This window comes from Quercus suber, unplaced genomic scaffold, assembly GCF_002906115.3.
Source record: "Quercus suber isolate HL8 unplaced genomic scaffold, Cork oak 2.0 scaffold_399, whole genome shotgun sequence".
In the NCBI taxonomy this organism is placed as follows: Eukaryota; Viridiplantae; Streptophyta; class Magnoliopsida; order Fagales; family Fagaceae; genus Quercus; species Quercus suber.
In genome coordinates this window covers 473,288-496,356 of record NW_027069850.1, presented here as the reverse complement: position 1 = coordinate 496,356, position 23,069 = coordinate 473,288, and the positions used below count along the sequence as shown (strand labels likewise).

Below are 23,069 nucleotides of genomic sequence, written 5' to 3'. Positions count from 1 at the left end.
ACGGTCCCAAGGTAACAAGCCACAATGTAACATCATCCAAAGAATCTAGAAGTCTTTCAGAGGCCACTGTTGTTAGATAATGTATACAATCTCGTGTGCTTAGTGTAAGAGGGCCATTTAGTCCAAGGATTGGAGAACCAAGACCGTCTAAATGAGGTTAAAACTAGGAACAATCGGTTCATTCGGTTGTGTTTATATTGCCAATCACTAAATAGTGATCATTTCATGAGCATGAAAAGAGGGCTTGCAATAACCTTTCTTTTACTTTCAACTTTTTTTTTTTTTTTAAATAATTTTCAATTGGGGATCTCATTATTGTAAGATGTTTTGCCTTTGTGGAATTTATTAGAGAGGAGGGATTTGTAACCACAATTTTTGTGAAAAATTATACTAAATTCCATATGTTTATTTCCAGTGAAGCAGGACATTACAGCAGGAAATTGTACAAGCCCTATTTTGGCACTTTTATGTTTAAACTTTAAAGGGCACAATTATGGTGAGATGTTGCTTTTAAGTTCATAAGCCTTGCAATAAGCATGATATTAGTGAAATTTTGATTTTTGAAATACTAGAGGTGTTGCTTTAGTGAAATTTTGCACTCCTAAGATGATTTCAACCCTTACTTGGATCAAGGAAGAGATAGAAGGGGGCATTATGCCATATATGTGTAAGATAAAGCACAATCAAATTTGAGGTGATACAACCCAGGTTTGGTAATAGAAATTGTGGTCAAAATAGACTAGCCTCCAAGAACGTGACAAAGAGTAGAAAATTTTCTGGAATTAATTTGCTTGCCTTCTCTATTTCATTCTTTGCTTAAAAGCGAATTCAATGCTTGGAAATTCAACATAATAAGTGATAATGATAGGAAATTTGGCAATTCTAACTGGTAAACCTTACCACTAGCAATCCTAATTGAAGTATTAGCAATCCTTATTTAAACAATAGCTAACAACCTGATCAACTAACAATTCCTATATATATATAAAAGCTGGGCAACCAACAAGCATTCTATCCTTAGCAGGCAAGCCTTATCAGCCATCACTTATCTCTGCACCCTTATCAGCATTATCAATACGCACTCCATCAGCATTAGCAACATTCACTCCTTGCAATTTCGGACAGCTTGTGTCATATCAGAGCCAATGTAGAATACAAAAAATTTATAAGTCACATAACCAAATACCTCACTATCCATGCTACTAAGTTTCAAAATCAACCACATTGTGGAAGTATCCATGCTACTTAGCCTCAAACTCCATGCCATCCGAAAGGTAACCAACCAACCACAGTATCTGTGCCCTGAGAGGAATTTTTGTCATCCTATTAAAATAACATCAAAACAAATAGGTGAGCTTAAATTTTATTCAAACAAAAAGACTATGACTAACAAATTAAAAAATATACAAAACAAGCCTAGAAATATACAATCAAGTTCAGGAATATGCATAACAAACCTAGAAATATACATAACAAGCCTAGACATAGGACAAAAACACTGCTAAGAACAAACATTATAATCAAAAAAAAGAAGAAGAAGAAGAAGAAGAAGAAGAAGAAAAACAAGTTTTTTCTTTTCAATACACTTGAGTTCAGATATATACAGAACAAACTTGGAAAATAGGACAAAAACACTACTAAGAACAAACATATCATCAAAATAGAAGAAATCGAGTTTCTTCTTTTCACCGCACATGAGTTCAAAAATATAGAGAACAAACCTAGAAAGTAACAAATTGGCTACTATAAGAAATTGGTTAAAAGCAAGGTGATAAGAGAGGGTATACAATCCTCCAAAGGTCAGAAGTACCACGATAAGACTAGTTAAAGGCTACAATATGGACTTTTCAAGATCCAAGAGACTTGCTGACTTACTACCACCGTTAGGTACAAAAATGAAAAAGGGCTAGTTGAATTCATCCAATCGACATACATAAATAATAAATTGATATAATGCAACTACTTTAACAATCAATTCAGAAATATGGCTTCAAAAATAAAAAATCCTTCTAGTCGAAGATAACTAATAAATGTTGATGATGTGTAAAAACATTACTCTTATAATTATTCCAAGATAATAAAATAAATTTTTTTTCTAATTTATTTACATGCCCATGGCTTATTCTAGTGCAGATCTGTAATGTGCCTTCATCCACGGGAGTGATTGGCTAATAATCCATAGTATGAGAAATTAGGGTTGCAATAGTGTTTATATAACATAACCCTACCCAATGCAAATTCCCAAAATACCCACTTTGTTCCATTCATTACACTCCACTCTGTTCAACCATAAGGCCCTTTGGCCAGTGACCTATAAACAATATGAGCCAACTACAACAGTATTCCCTACATTTCTTACCGCTACCATTCCCTTCCCATCCAATCACAAATTGTGCATTGAATCGAGACCCATTTGAGATCACAAATGGGTGATGGCCAATATTAGAGCCTAGCAAAGAGAAAAATGGGGAGGAATCTTTCCCTCTAGGTCCAATCAAAACAGCATAAAACAGATATGCATTGGAAATAGCATATAGGCATCATTGAACCAAAATTGAAGACGCTCATACTAAAAATCATACTATTAATTATTTTGCTTTTTTCTTTCAAAGCCTATATTAAACATATGTAACAAAAAGCTCAAAAAATGACATAATGAGAGAAACTTCAATAATTTTAAGAGTTATTCACATTTGATTGATCATAACCCAAATGTGTTGCTAGAATTAATCAAGGATGACCTGCTTGATAAAGTACTTACCCTAAATCCAGTAGAGGAAGCACCACATATTTCTTGACCAAAGTGTGAACTTGTACTATGTCCAAGGGAAGTTGTCTGTCCAAAAGTAGAGCCGGTCTGCCCAATTGCAGGCGTGGATGATTGCAATAATGGGGATGGCTGAGTGTAACTACCAAATGCTCGATTTGTTGCCTGAGATGGACCAGAGTTGAAGAAAGATGATGCTGAACCAAATATAGATGGAGATGGATTAAGACCAAATGTATTTGTTGTTGTTGATAATGATGCTGATCCAAAAAGGCTGGGTGAAGTTGATGTGCTAAAAGGTGAAGAACTGAATGCAGGAGTAGCTGAGCCGGCAAAAGTTAAACCATCAAGGCTGGAAGTTTTTGGTGCAAATTGATTGGAAGACATTGAGAAAGAGAAAGGACTCGCAGCTGATCGGCCAATTGTTGGTGAGGGAGACGAACTAAAGAAAATCCCACCAACAGGAATGCGAAGTGGTCCACCTATAATTTCAAATTATAATGTAACATGTTAGTTATGATCCCTGGTAGTAGGCAGTAAGCAGTGAGCACCATAAGAATTTTAAAATTTTGACACATTTTCAAAAAATATACATGTATCTCTTAATTGATTGTCCTCCGATTTCAGCTCCTCATGACTTTTATCCTTATATTCATGCAGGGCTGATATTGACTCTAATTCCCCAGCAGCCTGTGCACCGCAGTCAGCTTCAGATTTTGGAGTGTACGCAGTTCCACCAGCTTGATTCCCAAAAGGTGATTGCCAATAGCCAGTGCTGCCAAATGCTGTTGTAGGTTGAGCTCCTGTACAGCAGTTCATAAGGAGAGGAGACCAAGTTCAATGATTATTAAATAAGATACCAAATTAAACATGTATAAGCTAACATAATTCCTCACAAAAAGAAGGAAGCTTGTCACAAAATAACTCACCAAGGGAACTCTGGGTTCCAAATGGAGTAGTGGTATTACTAAATGGGCTGCTACTAAATGCAGAAGTTGATTGGCTGAAGGATGGGGCATTAAAAGCCTCAAAAGCAGCAGTAGTTGAGGCACCAAATGCAGGCAAGCTCGACACACCAAATGTAGGGGTGCCTGAAGAAAATATAGAGCTACTTGAAGCTCCAAATGCACCAACAGATCCAAACACAGGGACACTTGACCCACCAATTGCAATCCCTGTGCTACCAAATGCAGGAGTTGTTGTTGAACCAAAGGCCGGGGTGCTCACAGCACCAAATGCAGGTGTGCTTGTGGCACCAAATGAAGGAAGCTTGTCACAAAATAACTCACTACGAGAACTCTGGGCTCCAAATGGAGTAGTGGTATTACTAAACGGGCTGCTACTAAATGCAGAAGTTGATTGGCTGAAGGATGGGGCATTAAAAGCCTCAAAGGCAGCACTAGTTGAGGCACCAAATGCAGGCGAGCTCGACACACCAAATATAGGGGTGCTTGAAGAAAATGTAGGGCTACTTGAAGCTCCAAATGCACCACCAGATCCAAACACAGGGACACTTGACCCACCGATTGCAATCCTCATGCTACCAAATGCAGGAGTTGCTGTTGAACCAAGGCTGGGGTGCTCGCAGCACCAAATGCAGGAGTGCTTGTGGCACCAGATGCAGGAGTAGTTGAGGCACCAAATGCAGGCATGCAAAAGCCACCAAATGCAGGCGCATAGGCATCAAATGCAGGTGTGCTTGAAGAACAAATTACAGGACTGCTTGAACCTCCAAATACTCTGCCAGATCCAAATACAGGGGCACCCGACCAACCAAATGCAGTCCCCATGCTACCAATTCTAGAAGTTGCTGTTGAATTTGGGGTCCACGTAGAATTAAAGGAAGGGGTGTTTGAAACATTAAAGGCGGTCATAGCTGGTTTACCTGAGATTTCAAATTATAATATAAAGTCTTACTTAATATTGTTGGCTGTAAGCAGCATAAGAATTTCAGAATTTTGACATATTTTCAATAATGTACCTTTATCTCCCACTTGATAGTCCACCCATCTCAGCTCCTCATGACTTTTATCTTTGTAGACAGGCATGGCTGATACCAGTTGGTGCACCAATTGGAACCTCAGTTGTTGGAGTGTATGCAGCTACTATACTTCCCCAACTTTGACTCCCAAAAGGTGACTGCCAAAAGCTAGTGCCACCAAATCTTAGCGTTGTTGACTGGGCTCCTATACGACAGTTCATAACGAGACAAAGTTCAGTAATTATTGAACAAGATACAAATATAAAGATGTATAATCCTACAAAAGTCCGTCATACAAATAAGGAAGCTTGTCACAAAATAACTTACCAAAAGGAGAATTCTGAACTCCAAAAGGAGTAGCAGTGGTACCAAATGGGCTGCTACCAAATGCAGAAGTTGATTGGCCAAAAGCTGAAGTGGACTCAACACTGAGAGACAGGGTAATAGAAAAGGAACCAAATATAGGAGTAGTTGAGACACCAAATGCAGGAGTGCTTGAAGAACCAAATACAGGACTGCCTGAAGCTCCAATTGCTCCACCCAATCCAAATACAAGGTTAATTGAAACAGAGAATGCAGGACTTGATGTTGAACTAGATGTTGGGATGCTTGTAACACTAATGGCAAGGATGCTTATAGCACCAAAGGCAGGGATGCTAACCTCAAAGGTAGGGGTGGGCATGGCACCTATTGCAGGTGTGCTTGTAGCACTAAATGAAAGCATGGTTGTAACACTAAAGGCAGGGGTGCTGCTTGCAGCAGATGAAGACTGACTTGTTGCACCAAAAGGTGTGGAGGAACCAAATATGCTACTTCCAATTCCAGATGTGATTATTAAATTATGCTTCTAAAGGGTCTTGTTCGAGTAAGAGTGGACCCAAAGCCTCCAAGAGAAGTCTTCTAACCAAAGACAGATGAGAGCCATCAGTTCCCAAAAATAAAAAAAATAAAAATAAATAAAAAGAGTAAAGAACACATGTTCAGTAGATAAAAAACTATTTTTGCAAAGAGTACTAAGATGTCCATATGCTTAAGAGATCATATATAGAAGTAGTTACTCTACTGTAATCTTGTCTTTATAGACAATTGTAGAGGATGCTCATTCAAGATAAACTCATTCATATGTAAAAAGAATGCAAGCATCCATTTACTCAAAAGTCAATAAATATGAACTTAAAACAAACCAGTTTAATACTTTAGTTAATATTTGACAAGCTGTTCAAACTGTAAAGAGGAAACCAACACCATTGCCAGAATGATTAAAAAAAATAAAAATAAAAACTGTAGCTAGAATAAACACTATTAAGTTCTATTACTTCATTTATGATAATCCTTTCCCTCATAACTTCATAACCCTGTCCTCTATAATTGGCTTTCCCAAAGCAATTCCAATAAATACACAACAACGAAACAATACAAATTAAAAAAAAAATTACCATAAATCTGACAAATGACTTGTCTGGCAAGAAGAGAAATACAAGAGACATGATTCTATGAAACTAGTGAAGAACTTAAAAATTTCCACACAAGACAAACTGATTTTAACAATCAGCCCAAAGCTTTTGTGCATTGCATCAACTGCCAGTGCATGTCAAACCAGAGTGTCCCAAGAATAAACCCATTTGTTATGAAACACAAAATCCATGTTTAATTCAAACTCTAGCACAACTTCATCTCATGGGAAACAAATAACTCCAAGTTTGTATATTATGGAAAATAAAGATGAAAGAGATTGGAAAATAATAAACTTCTACGGGGGAGACATTGGCATGTTTGGTTGTGCATGGTTGAATGTTGTATGAAACTAAAAAGGTTACTGTATCTCTAAAAAGAAAAGGTTACTGTAAAACAGTTTTATGTCATAAAAATCACACGTTTTGAAGGAAGGTACATACGTGGTGAATCGTAGATATTTGGTATCAAAGCATAAACAGTAGTAAGTAGTAACACATTAGAATTTTATTTGTAAGGTTGTGAACTGCCTCTCACTGCGTATATATAATATTTGGGCTGCGTTCAAATTAAGTCACTCACTCTCACAGTTTCACTTACTATGCGTGAAAAGTACGTCAATACCAGAAGCGTTTTTAAAATTTATTGGTTGCTTTGGTCTCCTTTAAATCTTAAATTTCCATAGAAAAGCCCAAATATATATATATATATATATATATTAAAAGCGTCTGGCTACTCTGACCCAAGTTCAATTCAATTACAAATTTCCAAATCCAAATAAAATAAAATAAAAAAATCTATAACAAATACCCAAATCACCTAAGTAAGGGGGAAAAAAAAATCAATGATCCCTCGTAAATAAAAAGAAATCTTCCCTTTCGTCTGCTCTGCTCCGATGATCAGCGACCACCTTCCTCCAGACCAGTGGTAGTGGTGCAGTAGTATCTGTATCTCTCTCTATTATTTATTTCTGTCATTCTCTCTCTGTTTTGAATATTTTGAAGTTTAGTAGTGGAGTATTCCTGTTGACGTTTTCTTCTTTATGTCATATCTTTGATCCTTTTTTTTTTTTTGGAAACTTCATATCTTTGATCGTTAGTTTATTTGATTGATATTGTCTTATGTTTTTTATGTTTTTTATTTTTATTTTTATTACATAGTTATATTTGATAAAGTAGTATGTGTGACAAAAAAAGAGTAATAGAAAAAGTGTTAAGTAATTTAAGGAAGGAAATCATTCACAGTTGATGTATATTTTAAAAGAAAAAGTGTTCAAAATTTGGATGCCATTGCTCAGTTCTTTATCCAAAATACTGAAAATTGCACAAAGATGTGAACTTAATAGATATTGTTTCTTTGAACATGATCATAGATTACAACTATAGATATGAGAATGAATTTTTGAGTGATTGCTTAGCTTTATACGTAGAAAAACAAATTGGCTAAAAATATATTAGTTCAAGCTCAATATAGTGTGGGTTTGGATCCGCGTTTCCAAACCCATGTATGCGTTTCTTTCAATTTTATTTTTCTTTTGCTGCGCAAGAGTTAGGGGACAAATGGCTACTTTTTATCAGTCCTGTGGGTCCGTGAACAGTGCATGAGACTCACAAATCTCACTTTTCAGCAACTTTTTCATTAAAACTGGGTCACATGATACTATTCACACATTTAAAAATTATTTTGCTACAATGTTTTTAGTTTTCAGTTTCAGTAAAATAAGTTCTATCCAAACGGACCCATAACCGTGAAAGAAAGTAGGAAACTTTGTTAAGTTAAAGTTAATTATAGATTAATACTTTTTTTATAAAGAATTTTGTTATAGTATTTAGCTTAACCCCTCTTAGAAAAATTTTCTGGCTTTGCCATTGAGTCTAGTGTTCTTGTAGAATTATTCACTTAACCCAAAATTTCATTTTATTTTTTCTTCTCCTATATCGTCTGATCCACCCCTTGTTTGTGGCAGTGGTATCCTCTCTCTCTCTCTCTCTCTCTCTCTCTCTGCATTTGTTTGATATTAATGTTTCATATTTCTAGACTCTCTCTAGAGTGGTGTAGATGTGTAATATTGTTACAAACTTATTGTAGCCTATTATTTGTGCATCTCAATATATTTTAGAGTGGTTTTTAGTTTTGCACTCTATACTGATATGGACAAAGTTTGGTTACAAATTTGGTTGTAGGCTAAGGTTATAATTTTACTTAATATCTTTTTATTGGATATGAATTTTGACAAATTCACCATGAGATTGCATTTTCTTCTTATATCCTTCATATTTGCAAAATTTCCAGAAAATCAAAGATTAATAGTTACGTCATCAATCAATTGTTTAAATAGCAAGTTTTTGTAGTCTAAAAATATGTATAAATGTAAGTATTTGGATCAAATAATAAATAACATTTGATTGACTTGTATGTTAAGAGTGTAAAGAATGTGTAATTCAACGATTAGATTTTCAAAATATATAATGATGCTAATTTTTTTAAAGGAGGTTTGTAGCCTCAGGCTACAACTAAGTTTGTAGTCAAATTTTATCATAGTGATATTATTATTATTATTATTATTATTATATAGGCTACAACTAAGTTTGTAGTCAAATTTTATCCTAGTGGTTTGTTATTGATTGTTTATTAAATAATAATGGCTTCAGCAATTAAATTAAGTTTAATTTTTTTTATCCTTAGCAAAAAATTTTATACATATTTGTTTATTAACATTTATAATCATGATTTACACTTTTAAAAATACTATATAACTAGGGAGATAAACTGATTAAAAAAAAACGTGAGAGATAAAGAATTTATCAACACTTTCTAAATTGTGCTAAGGGATGGAGAGAGCAAGAAAATCAACAATTTGTCCGCTCATTGATAGATTAATTAGATTTGTGTTTTTTCTTCCCATACGTGCATTTTCAGTGATTGTTTTACTATATATATAGGAAAAGACAATGCTAAAAAAAACCATAATATATATGTGTGTATGTATATATATATTTATAAACATTAGGTTATAATCAATTATATATGATTTTAGTACTATGAAAAGTAGGGCACAATTTTCAAAACGTATAAAAGTTTCTTAAATAAATTTTATTTTAATAAATTTTATTATATATAGCTTAGTCCTCCTAGAAAGAATTCTCAGCTCCACCACTGACTGGAAATTGGCAAAATTTGGTTGGTCACTTCTCAACAACATATTTATAGCTCATTTTACAATCCAATCTCGTACACTTAGAGCATCCACATCCGGATCTCATATCCCATCATATTTTACCATCCCAAAAAACTACTTTATCACTTATACCATACCATTTTACAATTCATCCAACATCCCATATTTCATTTTTTTCATTCTACTTATTAAAATAATATAAATTACACAATAAAATAATATAAAAAATCTCTCTCTTCTCTCTTCATCTCTGTTCTCCGTCTCTCTGTTTTTCCCTCTCTCATCCACCCACCACCAATCCAAACCCAGAACAACCACCACCAATACACGCCTGCAACTTGAAAAATCCTTGATTTTTTTTTTTTTCTCTTCACTGCCAATTCAGCAATATTCACAAAGAAAGAAAGAGCAGAGATAAAATTCAACCACCATCCATATCAAACCCATACCCAATTCAGCCATACTCACCTCTTCCTTAAGCCATCAGTCACAACAGGGAAAAAAAAAAAAAAGAACCCAGATCGCAACCCAGAAACCCAAACCTCTTTCTTTAGGCATCGGTCACAACGAAAAAAAAAAAAAAAAAAACACACACACACATACACACAGAACCCAGATTGCAACCCAAAAGAACCGAATCGCAACCCACTTCGGCAGCGCTTTTTGACACCAGATTCTCCACTTCAGCGCCTACAAACTCGCGTTCATCGCTTTCCTCCACGCCATCACCACCACGCCACCACTACCCTCTGCCCAAACAAACCTAGCAAACACCGAAACCCACCATCAAACCCATCGGAACAAATCCCCCAACCCATCGGAAAAAATCACAACCACCGGGCCTAAATCCAACCACCCAACGCCAACCCAAACACCGCCCAAACGCCACCCAAATCCGACCCAAACGCCGAAAACCGGAACCAAAAACCCAAAATAAAACCCACCACGCCCATCGCAGCCGCGCCACCAGCCTCGCCACCACGCCGATCAAGAAATCCGATCCGGCATGAGCTCCGATCTGGCTTGGTGATTCGGCGTGAGCTCCGAGAGAGAAGCTTGACAATGGCGAGAGAGAGATGGGATGAGAAACATAGAAGGAAGAGAGAGAAAAGAAAGAGAAAAAATGAGAAAGGAGAGAGAAATTACCGAGTAAAAAGAGCATTAAAAAATTATTATTTTTTATACAATTCAGCTACAGTACCATCTTACATTTGAGATGGTACTATAGCTGAATCTCAAAAAAATTTAGCCTTTTATGATATGGCCTTCTCGTTGTTGGTGAATTTTGGCCTTTAAATGCTATATTATCACAAGATTTAGGATATGCAATGTGAGCTGCGGATGCTCTTATGTTTGGAGTTTCATATATGTTGAGGGTATAATTTGTGATCTTTGAAATCACAGAGTTTAGTATAGTACTTTTTGGAAACGTTAGGGTTTAACCTATTACTTGCAAAATTGCATGTGCTACTCGTTACATTCTTAAATTATAGGGCTTAAAATGTACTCTCTTTTTTCTAGATTAAAATAGGCTTTTCTTTATTTGAGTTAATTTCAAATTTTCTTTCATATGCTTTAAAATAAAACACAAATGTTTCAAAGAGAGTACTAACGTGCTCTTTCATAAATTTAACAGAAAGATAAGTAAAATGATACATTTTAAATGATACTTGTGGCGGGTGAAAAGTAAATCGGTTAATTAAGACTAGTTTTAATTAAGCTACAGTTCACTCACACAATGAATTTATAGAGATGGGATGCAAAGTCAACCATAAAATACCCGTTGCACAAAATGAAACAAAGATCAGAGTTAAATTTTCTTATGCAAAATGGAAATATTCAATTAGAAATAGCGTAGAAATTAGCCAAGTGTTCATCCTTAGGTTCAGTCCGAGGATGAAAGTAAAGCTGAATGGTTTCTCTCCTTCTTTTGTTTTTCTCCCCTCAATCTCCCATCCACTTTGATGCAGGTGCTCCTTAGCTTTATATAAATTAGAAATGATGCATCTGGATCTTACACTTGGTGGGTTGAGATAAGATTTTCTTGATACTTGTCCCATCAAGACCTTACTAGAAGGTTTCTACAACAAAATGTGAGCTGTGAAGGACACTGTTCATGGTCATTTCTTCATTAATGTGGCTAGGTAAGTGGTTGCAGTGCATTTAATACGAAGGGGATGGTTACCTTGTCCTTCCTTTTTCTTCTCTTCCTTGTTCAGAACCAAGTTACCTTTGTCTCATCGGGGATTGCACCATGCTTCCTTCATTCCAGATTCTCAACCTTCCTAAGGTTAAGTAGGAATCCTTGATGTCTTCATCAGTAGCATCATCCCAAACTCCTTACTAGTTAAACAAGTCCTCTCCACATAGTTCCGCTTCTCAAAATTACTCTTGCTGCCTCTATTAACTACCTTTGATCCTCATCCCCCCACAGTACTTATATAAAAATATATGGTCCGTCTCCCCTTCCATTCAAAATCCTCTCATTCCCTCCCATTTTTAATTAGATGAAAGACACATGGCAAATAAACAAACCAAAGGCTAGGAAAAAAAAAAGTCAAATACAACTTTTCTCTCATGTGTCAATGTTATTTTCCCACTAAATAAATTTAGGTAAAATTACATAAAAGACTAAAGTTTATACCATATTTTAGATTAAGTCTCAGGTTTTTAATTTTGTCAATTAAACTTCCCAATTTATGAAATCATTTCAATTTGAAGCCCTTGCTCATCTCTATTATTGAGTAGTAGCAAAGCATAAATAAGTGGGAAACCATTGATTAAACTTTGCATTTCACCTAAAACTTGTTCATAAATGAACAGAGATGGTAGAAAGAAAAAGCTTCTCTTATAGTGAAAAAGAGTATTAAGAAATCAAAATAAATAACCTAGGTGAAACATAAGATTTTATCAATAGTTCACCGTTTTCCCTATTACATTACTATCCAAAATAACATAAATGAATCATGGAGATAGACGTGGTCTTACATTGAAATAATTTCATAAGCTTGGGACTTTAATTGACAAAGTTAAGAACATGAGACTTGTGGCGGGCAAAAAGTGGAACTAATGGATTAAACAGATTTTAACGTGTTACCTTCTGCTCACACAATTAATTTTAGAGATGGGATGCAAGGTCAATCTATAAATACCCGTGACAAGATAAATAATGATAGTAAGATTAATCTCAGCTGTGATTGAATGTATTCAATTAGAAAAAGTCTATAAATGGATAAGTGTTCGTCCTTGGGTTCAGTCTGAGGAAGAGGTTACAATTGGATAAACTCTCTTTTTCTCTCCAAAATTTGTCCCCCCTGATCCAGGTGCTTCTTGGCTTTATATAGTTAGCCAAAATGCATCTAGACTCTACATTTGGAGGGCTAAGATCAGACTTCCTTAATACTTGTCCCATCACGACCTTACTAGAAGGTTTTACACTAAGATGTGAGCTGTGTGGGTACTGTTCATGGTCATTTCCCCATTAATGTAGCCATCTAAGTGGTTGCATTGCATTTAATGCGAAAGGGATGGTTGCTTTGTCCTTCCTTTTTCTTCTCTTCCTTATTCAATGCTTAGTTACCCTTTTCCACTTTCGGGTTGCACTATGCTCCTTTTAACTCTGTCTTTCGACTTTTCGAGGTTAGGTGGGTGTCCTCGGTGCCTTTACCAATTGTGGCCATTCAACCACTATACGAGTTAAGGTAGTACTTTTCGAGGACATCCCACCAATACTCCCCAAGGTCTACCTCCTCAGAAATGCCATCACCCCCTTTATCGATTGTCTTGGATCCTCGTCCCCCCACAAGTCTTAATCTAAAATCATGTGTATATATACTCACACACACACAAAATCAAAAACAAATTGCACAAAAGTTTCAAACAAAAGAATATAATAAAAATTGGAATCTAGAAGCTAGCTGTGGGGATTATTAATTTATGATTGGTTTGGTTAATGGATGCGGATGCCCTTAGGCATTTGTTAATGCATAATTTTAAGAAAGTTTTAATAACACTTTTATGGAAAATAAAAAATAAAAAAAAAATTATTTTTTTATTTACCTATAAGATATTTCTAAAAATATTTATTAAAACAATGTTCTTAGGATAGTCGTTAACTTTTTCCATTTATAATTAATGTTTATTAGTTATTATACACACTTTTACATGACTGTACACACGGATCGGAATTGAAATGGTGACTTGAGTCATGATTTCAGTTCAAATTTCACGTGTGTACAAACCTTCCTTTCACCTTCTTAGAATAATCCTTGGCCATGGTAAATATCATGAGCTTAAGGACTTCACATAAAGGAATAGATGATGGCAAACCAAACATAGGGGAAGTTCATATTGAAGAACCCACCCAAGACTTAGAAACATTTTCAGGAATTAGGAGCCTCCCTGTAGTAAGCCCTCTATGTATTATCAATGTTTGATGCAAGGAAATTATCGATCTCAAAAATATATAGCTGGTATCCTCTCCTCCCTAATGCTATGTTTGGAAGTTTGGAGGGAGTGAATAGTAGAGGTGAGGAGAGTAGAAGGGAATGATTATTCTCCACCTTATTTGGATTTTTTAAAATTAAGTAAGGAGGAGAGAAATAATTAGCCTTTTCATAATTTGTAATTTTGTTAATATAGTAAGGGTAAATTGGGTAATTTATTTGGTCAAGCACTTCTATGCTCTATTCTCCCTCCAAATCTCTCCAATTTTGGAGAATTATAAATGAAGGGTTAGAAGTAATTAGAATCCCTCCAAACCCTTCCAAATCCCCCCCCCGTCCCGTCCTTTCTTAAAAATATCAAAATATGGTAATTTAACTTACTCTTCCTCTCTCTACTTTATTTCTCTCTACTCTCCCTCCATCCAAACAAAATATAAAAGTAGCTTTCAGGAACAGGGAAGGATGTCACTGTAGAATCCAGAAATCTCTACCAAAAGACAGAAAGCTTAGCAACACAACAGACAATTTGCCACCTGAATGCCCTAATGTGTTTAACTATTAATTGTACATGACTTTAGAAAACTTCTTTTGACCCATTAAAAGATCCTAGAACACCTTTGATCAGAATTTTTGGTAGACCAATGACAACTACTTAGACACTCGCAAATTTATCGAGTGCGCATGGCCAAACGCTTCAAAGCAGGATCACGAAATGAAAAATAGTTGTTAACACACTTTATTATTAACTTAGTTATATTTGAAGCACCTTTATTCTTTTTTTGAGACAGGAAGTGATGAATTAGTTGTATTAGATGTAACCAGTGTTAGCTTGACACTTGAGAAGAAACTAATGGCTGTTAGTTGTAGGACAGATTGTACAAGTACTCTTGTACTCTCATTTTAGTGATAAATTTTTGAGAATCAGTGATTTTAAGCCTTTGTGTGATTTTCATTGGAACTTAGGACCTGTTTGGTCTTGCATCTCAAACTCACATTTTTACATTTTAAATAACATTACACACATTTCTACACATATTTTTCACCCATACGTATTTCAAAAAACTACAAACAACATTACTCAAATTACTCTACCAAACACCGCCTACTAAATGTTCTTGTAGAGGTGCCTAACCACCTACTAAATGTTCCATGCAACTCCCATTGCTAAACAAAACTAAAAACAGTTCAGCCTACACACATTTCCTACACCAGGAAGTTTTATTGATTATATATTAAACAAGTACAAGTGCCCTTTGATTATATACAGAGGGTTGTCAAATGTCAAGTTCATGGGAATCCCACAAAAGATGCGGATTCACAAACGGAAGAGGATAAAAAACACACTTCTCTGAACTTAGGTCAGCTGCAGAGCCTCTTCTAGTGCCAGCACATCAGCACTTTTAGAAGTATTAGCTTCTCAGTATATGATATCTGACTTCAGCTTACCAAGAGGTTCCTGTACCTTAACTCTAGCTGCAAGAAGTGAAGAGAAAATTATAACTTGACTTAGAAAAAAGTTGACATCAACATGTTCAGCAATGCTTTCCATCCACTGGAATGGCTCTTGCAGTTGCCTCCAACTACACCTATTGAGAAGACTAAAAAGACTAGTCACCCTTAACTTCCTCTTGTGCAGGTGCATCTACGATGGTGTCGGTGGCTTGGTTGGGCAGAGGGATAGGCGCCTCTTTGGGAGCAGTAGAAACTGAGTAAAGAAACTGTAATGAATTATATATACCTTAAAGCAACAAATTTATTCAACATTGGTCTTGTGACCCAGAGTTAGACAACATGAGCATGAAATTGCAGGCACTATAACAAGAAGCAACTTACATTTACAAAATCATATAATACTCACATTCACTAAATAAGACAACAAGAGTAGTTCTACACCAACCAATGAATTGTCACAAATAAGCTACTATATTTTAATTGTGGCTCATAAAGACTATGCCATAAGTGTCTACTTGTTAACATATATATATATATATATATATTTTGGTAAACTGGATAATTTCATTAACTAAGACAAGGAAGCAGTAACAGCTTGGTCAGGACAGAGCCTGGTACAATAATGGCCATAAAGATCCGAGAGGAAAATTCCAACAAACATGAGACTTTAAGAAGCTATACCCAATAATTTGGGAAAAATATGATGGCTAGCTAATAAGCCGTAATAAATAGACACAAATGAATAGCATTAATAAGCTTCTTCAGTCTTTGCTCAAGTGTAAATTATATAACAAAAAGAAGAATTTTATGAAAGCCAAATTTGCCAAAGTAGTACTTCACACTAAATTTATTTGAATTTGTTGTGAAAATCAGGTTACACAATATTAAAGAAGAGAGAAGATAGAAATCAACACAAAGAACTTAAGTGGTTTGGCAATGTGCCTTCGTCCATGGGAGCGGGCAACTAATAATCCACTAAATGAGAAATTAGGGTTACAACAGTGTTTATATATATCATAACCCTACCCGGTCCAAATTCCCAAAATACCCACTCTGTTTCTCTTGTTATGCTCTGTTCAGCCCATAAGGCCCTTGGGCTAGTGGCCTTAAAACAAGTATGAGCTAACTCCTATAGTATCGACTACATTTCTTGCCTCTTACGTCCTGTTCCCATCCAATCATACATTGTGCATTAAATCAAGACCCATTTGAGACAATAAGTTAGTGATGACCAATATTAGAACCTAACAAAGAGAGAAAAATGGGAAGGAATCTTCTCCTCTTGCTCCAATCAACGCAGCATATCACAGATGAGTATTTGAAATAGCATATAGGCATCATCGAACCAAAATTGAAGAAACTCATACTAGAAATCATATTATTAATTATTTTCCTATTTTCTTTCAAAACCTACATTAAACAAATGAAACAAAAAGCTCTAAAAATGACATAATGAGAGAAACTTCAATAAATTATAGAGCTATTTCTATTTCATTGATTGAAACCTAATGAGTTGCAAGAATTAATAAGGGGCTATGTGCTCAAAGAAGTACTTACTCTAAATCCAGTAGAGGAAGCACTAGATTCCTCGACCAACGGGTGAACTTGTACTCTGCCCAAGGGAAGTTGTCTGTCCAAAAGTAGAGCCTGTCTGCCTGATTGCAGGTGTAGATGATTGGAATAGTGGGGATGACTGAGTGTAACTACCAAATGCTGGATTTGTTGCCTGAGATGGACCAGAGTTGAAGAGAGATGATGGTGAACCAAAAATAGATGGAGATGAACTAAATCCAAATACATTTGTTGTTGATGATGATGTTGATCCAAAAAGGTTGGATGAAGTTGACATGCTAAAAGGTGAAGAACTGAACGTAGGAGTAGCTGACCCTGCAAAAGTTAAACCACCAAGGCTAGGACTTGCAGCTGATTGGCCATATGTTGGTGAGGGAGACAAACCAAAGCAAATCCCACCAGCAGGAAGATGAAGTGGTCTACCTGAAATTTTAAATTATAATGTAAAGTGTTAGTTATTATCACTGGCAGTAAGCACCATAAGAATTGTTAAATTTTGACCCATTTAAAAAATGTACCTTTATCTCCCAATTGATGGTCCTCCCATCTCAGCTCCTCATGACTTTTATCTTTGTATTCAGGCATGGCTGATATTGATTCTAATTCTGCCTGTGCACAGCCGTCTGCTTCGGATGTTGGAGTGTACGCAGCTATTCTACTTCCCTCACGTTTACTCCCAAGCCCAAAGCCAGTGCTACAAAATGTTGTTGTAGGTTGAGCTCCTGTACAGTAGCTCATAAGGAGAGGAGACCAAGTTCAATGATTATTAAGTGTGTATTTGGCATCAGCTTATTTAACTTTTTGCAGATTGTTTTTTGCTGAAAATGTGTTAAGGTATGCTTGTACTTTGAAAAAGTGAGGTTTTAAAAAATTGTACACAAAAGTTAAGAGTTATCAAAAAAGCTGGACACAAAAGGACATCGAATAAGATACCAAATTAAAGATGTATAACCTAACAAAATTCCTCACAAAAACAAAGAAACCTGGCACAAAATAACTCACCAAAGGGAGAACTCTGGGCTCCAAATGGAGTAGTGGTGGTACCAAATGGGCTGCTACCAAATGCTGAAGTGGACCCAAAGCTGAAGGATGGTGCATTTGAAGCCCCAAAAGCAGGTGTAGTTGAGGTACCATGCAGGAGTAGTTAAGGTACCAAGCGCAGGCGTGCTTGAGACACTAAATGCAGTCATGCTTGACGCACCAAATGCAGGGGTGCCTGAAGAACTAGATATAGGACTGCTTGAAGCTCCAAATGCTCCACCAGATCCAAATGCAGGGGCACTTTGCACACCAAATGTCGTCCCTTGGCTACCAAATGCAGGAGTTGCTGTTGTACCAAAGGCTGGGGTGCTCGTAGCAGCAAATGTAGGCATGCTCAAGGCACCAAATGTAGGTGTGCTTGAACCTCCAAATGCTCTGCCAGATCCAAATACAGGGGCACTTGACACACCAAATGCAATCCCTATGCTACAAAATGTAGGAGTTTCTGTTGAAATAAAGGTTAGGGACCTAGGGGTGCATGTAGCACTAAAGGCAGAGGTGGTCATAGCTGGTCCACCTGAAATTTCAAATTGTAATATAAATTCTTATTATAGTTGGTTGTAAGCACCATAAAAATTTTAGAATTTCGACACATTTTAAAAATGTACCTTTACCTCCCAATTGATAGTCCTCCCATCTCAGCTCCTCATGAGTTTTATCTTTGTAGACAGGCATGGCTGATATTGACTCTAACTTCTCATTAGTCGGTGTATCATTACAAACTTCAGTTGTTGGAGTGTATGCAGCTACTCTACTTCCCCAACATTGACTGCAAAAAGGCAACTTCCCAAAGCTAGTGCTACCAAATGTTAGCGTTTTAGTCTGGGCTCCTATACAACAGCTCATATGGAGACAAATTTCAATAATTATTGATTAAGATACAAAAATAAAGATGTATAATCCTACAAAAGTCTGCCATAAAAATAAGGAAGCTTGTCACAAAATAACTTACCAAAAGGAGAATTCTGAGCTCCAAAAGGAGTGGCAGTGGTACCAAATGGGCTGCAACCAAATGCAGAAGTTGATTGGCCAACAGCTGAAGTGGAACCAACGGTGAAAGATGGGGAACTAGAAGCCCCAAAAGCAGAAGCACTTAAGGAACCAAATGCAGGAATAGTTGGGACACCAAGTGTTGGCATGCTTGAGGCACCAAATGTAGGAGTGCTTGACGAACCAAACATAGAAGTACTAGATGAACCAAATATAGGGCTGCTTGAAGCTTCAATTGCTCCACTAGAACCAAATACAGGGGTAATTGACACAAAGAATGCAGGACTTGCTGTTGAACTAAAGGTTGGGGTGCTTGTAACACTAAAGGCAAGGGTGCTCATAACACCAAATGTAGGTATGCTTGCGGCACTAATTGCAGGAGTTGATTGGCCAAAATCTAAAGTGGACCCAACACTGAAGGAAGGGACACTAGAAGACACAAAAGCAGGAGTACTTAAGGCACCACATGTTGGTGTGCTTGAGACACCAAACGTATTAGTGCTTGAAGAACCCAATATAGAAGTACTGGATGAACCGAATATAGGACTGCTTGTAGCTCCAAATGCTCCATCAGATCTAAATACAGGGACACTCGACACAATGACTTCAATCCTTGCAGGACTTGTTGAACTAAAGGTTGGGGTGCTCATAACGGTAAAGGCAGGGGTGCTCATTACGGCAAAGGCAGGGGTGATCATAGCACCAATGGCAGGTGTACTTGTAGCCCTAAATGATTCATGGTTATAACACTAAAGGCAGAGGTGCTACTTGCACCAGATGCAGACTGACTTGTTGCACCAAGAGGTGTGGAGGAACCAAATATCCTAGTTCCAAATTCCAGATGTGATTATTAATTTGTGCTTCTAAAGGGTCTTGTTTAAGTAAGAGTTGACCCAAATCCTCCAAGAGAAGTCTTCTAACCAAAGAAAGATGAGAGCTATCAGTTCAAATAAAAACTTAAAAAAAGAAAAGAACACGTGTTTAGAAGATAAAAAACTATTTTTGCAAATAAGATATCCATATGCTCAGGAGATCATATAAGTAGTTACTCTACTGTAATCCTGTCTATATAGGAAATTGTAGAGGATGATCATTCAAGATAAAGTCATTCACATTAAAAAAGAATGCAAGCTTCCATTTACTCAAAAGTCAATAAATATGAACTAAAAATAAACTAATTTAATGCTTTACTTCATATTTGACAAGTTGTTCAAACTTCAAACTGTAAAGGACAAACCAACCACATCACCAAAATGATAAATAAGAGAAGCTGTATCTAGAATAAATGCTACCTCTTCTAATTATTAAGTTCTATTACCTCGTTTATGATATTCCTTTCCCTTATAACTTCATACCGCTGTCCTCTATAATTGACTTCCAACATTATTCCAATATATAAACACAACCACGAAATATACGATAGACACCATAAATCTGACAAAAAACTTGTCCAGCTAGAAGGTTGTACAAGAGACATGATCCAGTGAAACTTAAAATTTTTCACCCAAGACAAATTGATTTTAAACAATCCTCCAAAAGCTTTTGTGCATTGCATCAACTGCCAGTGAACATCGAATTAGAGTGTCTCAAGATGAATAACAAAATCCATGTTTTTTTCAACTCTATAACAACTTCATAGCATGGGAAGATAAACCCAAATGGCAAGAATTATTAGGTTACATATTAATGATTTTAGTTCCAACAAAGCTCAGCCCAATTGAAAAAAGAAAAAGAAAAAAAAAGAGGCCAAGTCAGGAATTGTTATGGTACTTTTTGAGATGGCATTATTGGGTAGCTCTCTAGCTCAGAAGAGGGCAGCAAAGCTATTAGAATGGTTCAATTTTCCACGGGAGATAGCATATGATGATTTAAGATCATATGAACATGGTAAAAGAGGAGCGCTTTCCCACAGAATAATTATGAAATTTGTATATCATGGAAAATAAAGATGAAAGTTTTCTGAAGATGGGAGAATAATAAACCTCTCCGGATGAGACATGAAATATTTGGTTGTGGTTTAATGTGATACCAAGAGAAAAATCAACAAAAAAAATTTAGTTTCTTATAATAACAAGCTTAGTCTATAAAGTCAATTTGATTAGCTTTTTTCCTTGTCATCTGCCAACTTGACATAATGACATCTATTAAGTTTTGCTAGCAGAACAAAAATTATTGAGTAAAGTGTAAGATATAATCAGCTAGAAAGTTAATAATAAATAAAGAAGAAATTTTAAGGCATTTGTATTGAAAAGTGATAACTCTTGTCATGCATTTGATTTGGGTTTATGATTGTGAAAATGTCTAAGAAGAAGAAGTACTTCACTTACCACCGAATGACTATGATGACGATGAAGTAGCAAAAGAAGGAATAGAAGAAGACGCTCCCAAAGCAGACATTATTGAATTGAGAGAAGAAAGTAAAGCAGCGAAGAAGATGGTGGACTGGAGTGGAGGGAACAGGGAAGTGTTTGGTGTTCGTACTAAAAATGTTCTTTTCTTTAGACTCTTTTTTTTTTTTTTTTTGATCAGCTTTTCTTGAGACTTAAGAGTTAAGGCTTGGAGTTACGTAGTACAGACTACAGAATGGACTCATTTTCCAAGCTTTTTGGGCCACTATCATTATTGTGTTTTGGGTTTTAATGACGCCTATACGGTAAATATATTAGTAAATCATTTTATTAAATTTTTTATGAGAAAATAAAAAATTTATTAATTTTATTTTTTATAATTTTTTAATTTTTTTTCAAAAAATAAATGGTTAATATATACCCAAAGGATATACATTAACTAAACCTTTTGCTTGATTGGGCGGTAGTAAATGATAATACATCTTTTTGGGTTGTTTTATCACTTTATGTCCCCAATCACAGACATATAAAAAAACTTGTCATATCCCAAGCTTTTCGGCCGAAATTACACAAAGTTCTTGAAAGAAATAATATATTTAACAAAGAAAGATAAAATTTTGGCCCAAGTTATATAAAAATAAAGGGTAAATTACAAATTACACCCCTAAAGTTTGAGAGTGTTTGAATTTTATTCTCTAAAATTTTAGAATTTAGATTTTACCCTTTAAAATTTAAGAGTGTTTGGATTTTATACTCTAATGTTTCAAAATTTGAAATTTATCTCATAAATTTTAAAGGTGTTTGAATTTTAGTTCCCAAAATTTAGGAGTGTTTGAATTTTACACCTTAAAGTTTCAGAATTTAGAGGTGTTAAATCCTAACACTCTCAAACTTTAGGGGATAAAATCTAAATTCTGAAACGTTAAGGTATAAAATCCAAATACCCCAAATTTCAGGATGTAAAATTCAAAATTTGAAACTTTAGAGTGTAAAATCCAAACACTTTCAAACTTTAAGGGTGTAATTTACAATTTACCCAAAAATAAAAATAGCATTACAATTTAATTGAGATGATAAGTTGCTATTCAAGCAAAATCATTACTTTATATATATATATATATGTATGTATGTATGTATAGACACACCCATCATGTGAGTTAATTGATTTTGAGAATGGATTTTTTTGGCTAACTTTAAGCCAAAATAAATGGGTGATTTACTTGAACATTAGTTGAAGGCAATGAAACCCATGGTTTCGCGTTGGAAAGTTTATAGTTGTTTTAGTGGGAATATATACTCTTTTCTTAAACACATACCTGGGCCCCAAGGGGCATCGCATTCAGAACTGTGCGTTCGTTCACCATGAACATTTACAAGTCATTCTGAACCCTCACAAGTTTTTTTTTTTGTCCATAAAAAGTCCACTCAGATAGAGAAATTTATTTCTAGCTGAAGTATTATTTTCATCCATAAATTTAAAAATGTTTACTTTTTTGTCTTTAAACTAATTAAAATGCTCTAATTATTAATTTTTAATTTAAAAAGTTTACTTTTCATACCTAAGTTATTGTAAAAAGTTATATGTTCATATATCCAAACTATTGAAAAATCTCTTTAAAATATTTTGGATGAAAAATAAAATTTCATGCAAACTTTAGGAACAAAAATAATATGTTAGCCTTTATTTCATTTATTTAATTTTCCATAAAGAGTCCACTAAAAAAAAAAAAAAAAAACCATTTCTAGCTCCCTGGGAACAACGACCACTCATGCCTTGCCTCACTTTGCCCCGAACCAAACCGGGTTGGATTGCGATGGGTTGGTCATGGATCTAATTAAATAT

The 23,069-nt window shown here is 35.5% G+C and overlaps 3 protein-coding genes across 4 annotated transcripts; all 3 read right to left on the bottom strand.

Moving 5' to 3' along the window:
* Window positions 1-782: 782 nt before the first annotated feature.
* On the bottom strand, window positions 783-4,408 carry LOC111984661 (nuclear pore complex protein NUP98A). Of its 2 annotated transcripts, none has more exons than XM_024016281.2 (4): window positions 3,697-4,408; window positions 3,361-3,570; window positions 2,762-3,249; window positions 783-1,323 (listed from the first exon to the last, which is right to left on the bottom strand). In XM_024016281.2, the coding sequence occupies exons 1-4, from the start codon at window positions 4,304-4,306 to the stop codon at window positions 1,252-1,254; spliced, it is 1,380 nt and encodes a 459-aa protein (XP_023872049.1). In that variant the 5' UTR covers window positions 4,307-4,408; the 3' UTR covers window positions 783-1,251. The 2 variants fall into 2 exon arrangements, with proteins under 2 accessions (XP_023872049.1, XP_023872050.1); XM_024016282.2 differs by having other exon boundaries at window positions 783-1,302.
* A 15-nt stretch (window positions 4,409-4,423) lies between these two features.
* On the bottom strand, window positions 4,424-7,248 carry LOC136061374 (nuclear pore complex protein NUP98A-like). The gene is made up of 3 exons (XM_065761155.1): window positions 5,076-7,248; window positions 4,749-4,953; window positions 4,424-4,652 (listed from the first exon to the last, which is right to left on the bottom strand). Exons 1-2 carry the CDS (start codon window positions 5,470-5,472, stop codon window positions 4,796-4,798), a joined length of 555 nt encoding a protein of 184 aa, XP_065617227.1. The 5' UTR covers window positions 5,473-7,248; the 3' UTR covers window positions 4,424-4,652; window positions 4,749-4,795.
* A 7,992-nt stretch (window positions 7,249-15,240) lies between these two features.
* On the bottom strand, window positions 15,241-21,414 carry LOC111984682 (nuclear pore complex protein NUP98A-like). Its single transcript, XM_065761152.1, is given in 10 exon segments — window positions 15,241-15,296; window positions 15,439-15,541; window positions 16,833-16,857; window positions 16,859-17,270; window positions 17,366-17,569; window positions 17,850-17,980; window positions 17,982-18,405; window positions 18,497-18,718; window positions 18,841-19,791; window positions 21,206-21,414. Coding segments are annotated over 9 exon segments (2,313 nt in total). The 5' UTR covers window positions 19,577-19,791; window positions 21,206-21,414.
* Window positions 21,415-23,069: the final 1,655 nt, after the last annotated feature.

Bases quoted from the DNA above. Each gene is read 5' to 3' on its own strand.
- LOC111984661 (XM_024016281.2), bottom strand. From the start codon at position 4,306: ATGAGGATTGCAATCGGTGGGTCAAGTGTCCCTGTGTTTGGATCTGGT. The intron at 3,571-3,696 runs GTGAGTTATTTT...ACTGCTGTACAG, and splicing joins TGGAACCCAGAGTTCCCTTG to GAGCTCAACCTACAACAGCA. The intron at 3,250-3,360 runs GTATATTTTTTG...TTGAAATTATAG, and splicing joins CAATCAATTAAGAGATACAT to GTGGACCACTTCGCATTCCT.
- LOC136061374 (XM_065761155.1), bottom strand. From the start codon at position 5,472: ATGCTTTCATTTAGTGCTACAAGCACACCTGCAATAGGTGCCATGCCC. The intron at 4,954-5,075 runs GTAAGTTATTTT...ACTGTCGTATAG, and splicing joins AGTTCAGAATTCTCCTTTTG to GAGCCCAGTCAACAACGCTA.